General features: G+C 40.3%; 1 protein-coding gene across 1 annotated transcript in view; it reads left to right on the top strand.

Annotated features, from left to right (window-relative positions):
* The window catches only part of PPP4R1 (protein phosphatase 4 regulatory subunit 1), an 85,258-nt gene that overhangs the window by 69,708 nt on the left and 4,974 nt on the right, over positions 1-10,576 (top strand). The window contains 6 exon segments of the mRNA XM_025215965.1: positions 324-509; positions 5,555-5,716; positions 6,793-6,893; positions 8,181-8,301; positions 8,393-8,527; positions 10,128-10,269. Of these exon segments, the coding sequence (XP_025071750.1) occupies positions 324-509; positions 5,555-5,716; positions 6,793-6,893; positions 8,181-8,301; positions 8,393-8,527; positions 10,128-10,269 (847 nt within the window).

The raw sequence follows: 10,576 nt of genomic DNA, 5'->3' as shown, positions 1-10,576 counted from the left end.
CCCCCCGCGCGAACAATTTTGACTTTTTGGCAAAATAGAGCAACTTATTCATTCATAATGTGTGTGTATTTTCAGAGAATAATCCTCTGTTTTCAGTCACTTTTCTGGATTAATAGTATCTTAAGATATTTTTAAAATGTTGTGTTTGTAATATACAATATATAATCTTTTATGAATTAAAACATTTATTTGCATTCTTAATCTATAAGTAGTTTTAACAGTATTATATATGTGATAAAAATTATCCTTTTAAGAACACGCAAGCATACTTTTTATATATGTAACTGGAACCTTGTGGAAATTAAATTCTGCTCTCATTCTAGGATGTTGTACCTCAAGCCTTGCTAGATCAGTATTTATCCATGACAGATCCCTCTCGTGCACAAACAGTTGATACTGAGATTGCTAAACATTGTGCCTACAGCCTTCCGGGTGTGGCACTTACTTTAGGTAGGCAGAACTGGCACTGTTTGAAAGACACCTATGAGACATTAGCATCTGACATGCAGGTAAGTAAGTCCTTTTAACTCAGAAACTTTGAAAATAAACTGCATGTGAACTTGTATTATAATGTTTTTGTAGTGTTGGCATTTTTTTAATGCCTAGCTTCCATATTTAGCACTGATGTTAGTAATTTTAATAAGCAGTACTCTTACTATGAGTAAAGTTTAATCAGTGTAGAACTGTCTTGAATCTTCCACACACATTATATGTTGAGTCTGCTGCACATATAATATGAACTGAAACTGCATTAATGAATTAGGGTTAAGTATGTGTAATTATAAATTGCTTTAAAATTATAGATGGTACTTGCAAAGTGTTTAAGAAAGTACTCTCCTACAAATGTACAGCCTACTATGAATGCATATGTTGCATATGTGCCTTTTCAAGGTCAGAGAATTTTTTTTACCCTAGTTGATCTCATACTACTACACATACCTTTCACATCCCCATGCTCCAAGCAGAGTTCATAAGATACTAGTGAGCTTTCTGTTTCCCCTGAGCCACCTTGGCTCAAGACAGAGCTTCTGGAGTTCGTTCCAGACTACATTGCATGCTTGCCCTACAATCATCCTTTTGAATGTGTTTATCTTTTTACACCTCAGAAAGTATTTTGTACCTTTCTAGTTCTGATCTCTGTGTGTGGTGTTGTTCCCCACCTTACCCTCATCCCTCTACAATACCTGAGGTTCTCCTGGCCTGTGTTACTTGGCTTTTCTAGCTGAGTGCAGCTCCATTTTTCTCCTCTCTCTGATCACTCTTCTCCTTCACAATCAGCATGGTTTGCTCTGATCAACTGGTTTCAACATATATTTCTTGTGCAACAGGAATATGACTGCCTTAGCAACTTTCATGTGTAGGGACGTCCCTTGTCCCTTGGAAGTGTTTCTTTGCAAATATTTCACTTCTCAGGCTCAAAAGGACTCTGGGTTCATATCCTGGATGAATTTATGGAGTTGCCTTCTGACCCTGTTGAGCACAGATCTTTAGTGGATTCAAATTCTATTTCAAGAAGATCATCCTTGGCATTAGTGCCAGAGAAGTTATCCAGCATGTGTAGGCCTACTGAAGGGTCCAGGGGGAGATCGCTGTCCTGTGGTTCTTCGAGAAGGTATTTCTCATTCTCCTCACCCCTCCAGCTCAGATTTCACAGCCTAGGAGGTCCCTGCTGCCAGGGCAGGAGGACATTTGTCCCGGCCCTAGCAGCAGCCCCTATGTGGATCCCACTGACGCTCAGAAGCTTCTTTAACACCCAAGTCACAGCCTAGTTCTGGAGATAGTTTCCTCAAGTGCCTAGGAAACCAAAAGACAAGCACCTGAAGCATGATTTAACTTATCTGTGGCATGTAGTCATCAAAGCTGATGCTCTAGCCCTGTCTTCTGCCTGATTTTACAGGTTTCAGCAACATCAATTATTCCCCAGCCTTTTTAAACTCTGTACCATCCATCAGCTCTGAAAACTCTTATGCAGCTTCTTTGTTTAACTGCCTCAAACAACCTTGCCATCTAGCCTGGCTCATGCTCCCTGATGCTCTTTTCCAACTGACTGATCCCAAATATTTTGGCTATAGTTCTTATTACAATTAGGGAACCATCCCTGATCTCTGGTCAATCTACACCAACAACTGAGATCTCCTTGTCTGGCACTCTCCCTTTCAGCTCCAAGAATGACAGGCTAGTTCCCAGGGCAGCCGCCTTTTACGCATGACCATGGCTATGGAATGCTTTATAGAGAGGAATACTGGACCTCTAGACCAACCTTGCACACCTTGGCTCTCTTTCTTCCCATAGACCCCCACGCTAAAGGGGGCAACTCCCTAGAACAGGTCATTTTCAGAGGCAAATTATTACGAGATTTTTATCTCTGTGAGAATCCTCTTTCCTCTTACCTTTGAGGACATGGAAGAAGTTCCTTTAAAGCACAGAGATTACTTTCTGGTCCCAAAAGAAAAGGATGATGGTGCCCATTTTGGGCTTAAAGCTTAATTTCATCCATAAATTCAAGTTCAAGATGGTTATGCTAGCTTATCTAATACCCTTCCTGGAATTGGGGTCCTGGTTTATATCCCTTAACTTTCATGGTCCCTGCTTTCAAATCTTCATCATGTGCTCATGCAGAAAATGACTTAAATTCATAGAAGGTCATGCCTATTACTACTGATACGAAGTTCACTTGTATGGACCCTTGATCCCAAAAGTTTTTAAGGTCTTTGTGGTTGGTGGTCACCTACCTAAGAAGGAACATGTTGTGGTTTTTCTTTACCTAGACAACAAGTTATTGAAAGGCAGGTCTGCTCAGCATGCGACAAAGTATCTCTAATATATTTTTTGCACTTGTTCCACACCATGGTGTCTCATGATGAACATCTAGAAGTAGAATCTAGCCCCATTTCAGACACTGGAGTTTATATGGGCCACTCTAGACTCTAGCCAGACCCAATCTTACTTCCTGGAATCTCATCATGCAGGTTGAGGACTACATTAAGTCACGACTTTTGTACCCGTCCCTAGGCCATGGTTATGTACACTTGTGTTGCTGCCAGACACAGAAGCATGCAGGCATGGCTCGTATCCCTCTGTTCCCTGTGCAGGGAAGTTACCATTCCAGTGCAGGTCAAATATTCTCTTACTGTGTATGCATATTGCTAATGTAAAAATAAAAATGGTTTAAGCTTATATGCTTATGTGCACATGCTGAAATATGCATATGGACAAAACTTCTCAAAGCATGTCAGTGGTAAATAACTTTGTTCAATAGAGCAGTGCCTTTTTTTTCCCCTCCAAAATACAGCCATGTAGAAACTATAAGCCCTCATGGTTCTTAATTGAGCAAAATGGTATGCTTGTGCTGTTCCTTGAGATGGAATATTTGTTACAGTTTGTGGAAATAAGATGTTGGCTGCCTAATAGGAAAGTCTTTGTAAGTCTCTTTATACCACTCCAGAGTATGGTAGAATATGTTCTCTCCTTTTCTGCTTTGTAAATTACAGAATCCAGAGAGCAGGCTTTAAGATTCAGTATTGTTGTAATTCGATTGACCTAGCAGATCAGCTCACACTAGCAAAGAACCTGTCTTTCTTGCCTCTCTTATCCCCCTAGATTTCTCATTATATTGCCTTCTTTTGAGTTACAGAAAGGGGTTAGAACTAACCCAAATCTACGCAGACTTACTTTGTCACAGGCCGGATTTGATTTAAATCAAACCTGCTTAAATTATGATTTGAGTCACTGGTCAGGAAGCCACAATTTAATCATCATTTTCTGCAGATACAGGAAAATCTCTGTTATCTGGCATGAGTGGGGAATATGGGGCGGGGGGTGCCAGTTATCTAAAATTTCCAGTTATTTGAGAGTTATACTCAAGGAAGACTGTGCCATTCTTGTAGTGCAAATTTTCAAAGAATTAGTGTGCAGTACATTACAGTATAATATACTGTATAAAGAATAAAATAATATACAGATAAAAATGCCATAATAGTTAGTCATCCCAAATCCCAGGGCAGCCCAGCCGCAGGCTGCTGTAGCAGGGGGAAGGGCACGCACGGTCAGGTACCCTATGTGGGTACCCTCAGAGGAGGACAGCAGGCAGCAAAGTGGTGCGGCGTGGCGTAGTGTGCGTCCCACTGCTGAAATACTGGTTAATTAAGTATTCTGGTTAGTTAAATGCTGCATAACAGAGAGTTTACTGTAATGCATTCTTGTTGTTTGATATCCTTTATTTATTTAACTTCTTGAAACTGTGTACTTTTAGAGAAAGGTAAGGGCTTGACTATGGGGCTTGACTGTTTGTATACAAATTTGCAGAGACAATAGGACTGATGGGTAGGTAATCAGGTCTGTTATCTCTCATCTCCATATACTGGTGTTAACAAGGATGTTATCTCTGGAGACAATAAACTCTCCCTATGCCTGAAGAAGGGCATTTGTACCCAAAAGCTTGCAAAGAACAATTTTTCCAAGTATTTAGTTGCGCTAATAAAATATATATCACATCTACCCAGAGAACCTTGTCTGTGTATAATCTCTGTAGACAAATCCACAGTTTGAGAACTGAAAACTAATCATCACAGAGATGCTAAATGGGATCTTCTAGACTGAGCACTGAGTCCCATTGGGTAGAGTGGTTTTCTTTAATTTTTTACTGATCTATACAGGAGCCTCTGGGAACCCCATAAGATTGGGCCCCTAATATAGTCCATGGCCTGTTGTGACCTATTGATAAAACTTCTAAAAAGGTTACATGAAAATATTGTCTTAATGGTATATAATTAGAATTTATAATCCCTATTCCACAGTGATGCCTTTGAGCTTTAATATATATATATTTATTTTTTTAAAAAGCATTTTAACAAAGAATAAATATATTAAGTAAAAAAAAGTCTGATTTAAACAAAAAAATCCAATTTTTTAATTAAAAAAAAAACAGTTGATTTTTATCCACCCTGCCTTGTCATTCTCAATACAGATAACCATATTATGCTCTGTGTTTGTTTTTGGAGGGTCTTCCTAGACCTTCTCCAGCCAATCTGTTTGACACCTTGGCCTACCAGTTTCCTTCCTATTTGTTCACCTACTTTTTCTCCTACATTAGCACATCTGTGGCTTATCACTTATTCTGCCATCATTAGCATTTTGACTATGTCTGTCTTCGAGCATGTCTGTTTGTCTGTCTCTCAAGTCAGATTCCTGGAATTGTCATGCTCCCCACCCCATATAATAAAACTTCCCAACTCCTGTTGTGTACTTACAGAGCATTTTATAATTCCTATATGCAAGTGTAAGAGACATTTGTGACTTGAGAATAAAATTATATCCAAACCTTTTTTTACTTTTTTTCCCTTTTAAAGTGTCCTTCCTTGATAGCAGATGCAATAAATAAACCTTGAACCATCCCATTCATGTCTTTTTTTTAATCTTATTTTATTTTTAAATGCATGTGTTTTGTTTGTGCTGATGCTTTCTTCTTAATGGTTTGTACTGCATCATCTTGGATGAAACAGATACGCTCTAATCTTGAAGTTAAATTCTTCCCTTTTTTTTGCCCCCCTCCCAGTGGAAAGTTCGAAGGACATTAGCTTTTTCAATACATGAGCTTGCAGTCATCCTGGGAGACCAGCTCACAGCAGGAGACTTGGTTCCTGTCTTCAATGGTTTTTTAAAGGACCTAGATGAAGTCAGGATAGGTGTACTTAAGCATTTGCACGATTTTCTGAAGGTAGGTCTCATATTTGACTTCGGGCAAAATTTAAATTATGCTCTTAGTGACACTTGTTTTGCCTTCGTAAATTTATATCTATAGATCACACAATTATGATTCCTTATAGGAATCCAACCAAATGCCCAGTTAACATCAAAACAAGTCTTACAAGAGCTTTGTGATGCTCTTCTCTTTCTGAGTTTCTTTCTGAGTAACTGAATTGAATTGAGTTTCTCATGGTATCAGGCTCTGTGCTTTTCTTCTTAAACTCTAAAAGACATCTGTACCGAACACGATTCTTTAGATTTGAAATACATAACTTACAATAGTTTGAAAATAATCACTAATATGTTTTGCATAATAAAAGCAGATACAGAGTAAATTCTGTCTCATAATATGCCATGTAGTTTTATTGACTTTAGTATGGAGGTGGACTGTTCTCAGTGGTGGCAGATAACAGAATAAGGAGCAATGGTCTTAAGTTGCAGCAAGGGAAGTTTAGGTTAGATATTAGGAAAAACTTCTCACTAGGAGGGTAGTAAAACTGTGGAACAGGTTACCTAGAGAGGTGGTGGAATCTCCATTCTTGGAGGTTTTTAAGACTGGGTTACACAAAGCCTTGGTTGGGATGATCTAGTTGGGGTTGATCCTACTTTGAGCAGGAGGTTGGACTAGCTGACCTCCTGAGGTCTCTTCCAACCCTAATTTTCTGTGACTATGATTTGTGGCAGAATTTGTTCTACAGGCATTATACTTATTATTTCCAGCTAAAGGGTAATTTTTCAATCTGTGCATGCTTTGTGATCTATAGCAAACATCTTGCTCACAGTCCATTCATTATCAGAGAGGTAGTTAGGTAATTAGTCTGAAGTCAGCAGAAGGTAGGGCAAAGTAGCACTACGGTCAGAGAGGCATGAACTTTTATAGGCAACAGCCTGCTTTGGCTGATGGGTCTGATAGCATCTGAAGTAGGTTGTTGGCTACAAAAGCTCACGCTTCTAAGGGTTCGTCATACCCTACCTTCTGCCCTTCCATCTGTTGACACTGAGTCTTGTAATCTGCACTGTGCTGAACGATCTTATTTTTATTTTCAGCTTCTTCATCCTGACAAAAGACGAGAATATCTTTATCAACTCCAGGAATTCTTAGTGACTGATAACAGCAGGAACTGGCGTTTCCGAGCTGAGCTGGCTGAGTATGTTGCTCCTGAGGTTTCGGTTGGGGTAACTTTTTCTGCTGTGTTGTTTTGGGTTCTTTTTAAATGGAATCCACAAATTACATTTCATCAAATGCCATAGACCAGTCTTTTATAGTGGCTGCTTACAGTTTTGTTTTCAACTATGGCTTTACTGTTGTCTTCCTCCATCTAGCCTCCTGTCATACAACAAATTGAATAGAAATATTTTCCATTATAGTACCTTCAAACCATTTATTTACTTTACTTTAAAAAATGGTTCCAATAGATAGAATCCAACTCCTTTTAAGGCCATAGAAATCTTTGGTTTTGCTGAAAGTTAGTGCAAGTCTGATGAGAAATTTCTATGTAACAGAGAAAAAATTAAAATGAGAATGTGTGCTTAAGTGGTGGTTATCACATAGTTGCACTGCTGCAGTCACACTACTGAAGGACTGTTAAATGGGAACTTCAGAACAAAGCCAAAGAATACAGTAAGGGTGTGACTGGCCAAAACAGTGCATGGATTGAAAAGAGGAATGGGAGGAATTTAATGTGGTGCAACTGTAAGTTTCATCTTTTCACTCTATTCCATGGTAAGTGGAAGTTAAATAGCCATCACTTACCACCTGTTTTATTCAGGGAGAAATCATTGCCATTTAGCTTTGATAACTGAAGGGTAGAAGTGGACAGGTGAAATGGTTACAGTGGACCAAACAATTTGTACTCATAAGCAGTAAGCCTCACTACACACATACATTTCAAAGTACAGGAGACCCTCACCGTTCCCGGGGGATCCGTTCTGGAGATCCCTGTGAGTGACGAAATTCGTGAATACTGATGGGGCTCCGCGTCAGACCCCACAGCCTTCCCCTGCTCCCCGCCTCCACGAGAAGCTGGAAGCATGGTGCTCCCCTGCAGCACCTGTGGACCGACCGCGGCTGCCTTCGGGGGAGAAGGTGCCACCGCCACCGCCACCTCCCTCCCCGTCCTCGGTGCTCATTCTCCGCCTGCCTGGCTCTGCCCTCCCCCACCGCCCGCCCAGCTCTGCTCTCTGCTCTGCTCTCCCCGGCTCTGCCCTCCCCTGCCCGGCACAGCACTCTGTGCCTACTTATGCAGAGGCAGAAGCTTGGTGCAACACCAGAGGGAGCTGCAGCAGTGCTTGCCCTGACCCACCCTGTTGGCATGGTGTATGAATATTCGAATCCACGAATAGCGGATTTGTGAATAGTGAGGGTTCCCTGTAATGCAATTATCTTTCATGTAAATTGTAACTTAATTGTACCTCTTGCTTTGTTTTCCTTTTAGACAGCTTATCTTGCTTCTGGATCTGTACAGTGCCAGAGACGTCTATGACTATTTGAGACCTATTGCTGTCAACCTCTGTGCAGACAAGGTTTCCTCTGTTCGTTGGATTTCCTGTAAATTGGTATGAGCTAAAACTATTAATATAAATCTTGTATCTCAAGGTGGTGATGGGAATTACTTTTGTATTTATATATTAATAATATTTCTTATAGGTTAGTGAAATGGTAAAAAAGCTATATATGGCTTCAACACCAACATTTATGGTGGACCTTATGAATGAACTTGTTGAAAAATTCTGTAGATGCCAAAAGTGGTCTGGTCGGCAGACGTTTGTCTTTATCTGCCAGGTAAGAGGCTTGATTTTGTTTGCTTTGGTTGAAGGGGTTAGGGGACGTGTGACTGGCATCCTTTAGGCACCAGCTATAGTTCATACCTGTGCCTTTCATCTTAAAATTCATGGAAATAGTTACCAGAGAGCTCTTTCTCACCCTGGATGTTAGATTTCCTACCATCTCTGCTCAGTGCTGCTCTATAGGCAAGTCAGCAGGGGATGCTGTAGAAACAAGTCTCTAACTCCCTACCTAAGGAAGTCAGCTGCATTAATTAACAATAGGCCACAGCTTCCACAGTCTCTTTTGCAGTGTGAATTCCATTATAGGGATACCTAAAATTCACCATCTAAATGCCATCTCCGCTTCCTGGTGACTTCAGTGTGTTAAAAATGGGGTGTTGAGTATAGAACAAAAATGCGTGTAGAAAATGCTAGGTAGTATACTTGCTTCTGGAAATTGTTTCATGGAACATCATGAAGTAAAAGTGTTCGCTAGTGATAGCAATGGTGCTGGCAGCTACTTATCATTTTGCTGGGTTACCCCTTTAGCCAGCAAGAATATACCCAATACTATGTCTGTGCAGCCAGATAGTACAGGTTGCCTAGATGCTGGCCTAAATATCATCAGCTAAACTGGCAACAGTTAATGCCAGCTTTGAGCCATAGAGAGGGAACTAAATGCAGGTGAAGCTGGCGTGACCAGTGGTGGCAAAGATGCAGTCTTTGGATATTGTTTGGTTAGGTGGGCTCCAGAGGGTGGCTCCCACAGGGTGTTCTCTGAGACTTGTAGTTTAGATGTAGAAGCTTAAATATGGGTGTAAGCTGAAATATTTGGTGATATAACACCTGTCTCCTTGATTCTTTGAGCCTTTAAGGTGAGGAGAGAGCTTTACAGAGTCTCTAAGATGTGTTTCTGCAAGAGGCAGGGTGCCAACTGGTTCTCAATCCTTAGTGAGAGACCAGCTCACAGCAGGAGACTTGGTTACTGTCTTCAGTGTTTTTTTAAAGGACCTAGATGAAGTCAGGATAGGTGTACTTAAACATTTGCATGACTTTCTGAAGGTAGGTCTCACACCCAGAACTAAATATTGTTCTGGGTGTTCAGAGTAGGGAGGGGTAGGCAGTTGGCAGCCTGTGTGTTATGGCAACTCCTGAAAATACACTGCCATTCCCTTTCTGTGTACTGCCTAGCATAATTCAGTTCTTATCACGTCATCTATTTACAGGGAAGACTAAATGTGTAAAAGAGAGGCAAGGTGACAATAACTCTTTGAGCTGATTAAAGCAGTAAAACATGTTTTATTCTTGATCGCAGGTGAATTTGTTATAAACTTCTCCTGTTAAAATACAACACAATAACAAGTTACCAAATTTATAGTAAAATAACTGACACTGATTGGTAGTACTTTCTAATTGGGCTTGAATTTCAGAGAGCCATTTTGCATCATAAAGTATGACCTCCTGTTTGAATGTTAAATACATTATCACTGTAAAGCACTTGGAGATCTATGAAGAAAAAGATGATAAATAATTTTGTTGATTATTAAGGCAGGGGGATTTGTAGTCTGTCTTTGCTGGATTGGTGAAAGTTAATGCAGTTTCTTCTTTACTTATAGACTGTCATTGAAGATGACTGCCTCCCTATGGACCAGTTTGCTCTGCACCTACTGCCACATTTACTGCACTTGGCATCTGATAGAGTTCCAAATGTTCGAGTACTCCTTGCAAAGACATTACGGCAAACCCTTTTAGAGAAAGGTTGGTAATCTTAAAGTTAACAAGATATTCAGCAAGAATATTTCTTAATAGATAATGATACATGTCAAGGATGACTTGAATAGTTCCTATATTTCCCTTTGCCGTAACTTTGCTGTAGCCATGTGGAGAAAATGGCACTAGTGTAAGAAATCAGTTCTGCCATTGTACTCTCCTAAGCTACCTTTAGGTAGTTCAAACTAACCCTCCTGGCCCTGATAGTACCCCAAGCTGGACTGCAGCATCAGAAGTTCTGAGCTACTTTGTGATGTTGGAGATCATGAAGGCTTCTTCCCATGTCCTCCCTTAA

Source organism: Alligator sinensis, unplaced genomic scaffold (genome assembly GCF_000455745.1).
Source record: "Alligator sinensis unplaced genomic scaffold, ASM45574v1 scaffold1201_1, whole genome shotgun sequence".
In the NCBI taxonomy this organism is placed as follows: domain Eukaryota; kingdom Metazoa; phylum Chordata; order Crocodylia; family Alligatoridae; genus Alligator; species Alligator sinensis.
Note: the sequence above shows the minus strand (reverse complement) of the source record. Positions and strands in the feature narration are given on the sequence as shown.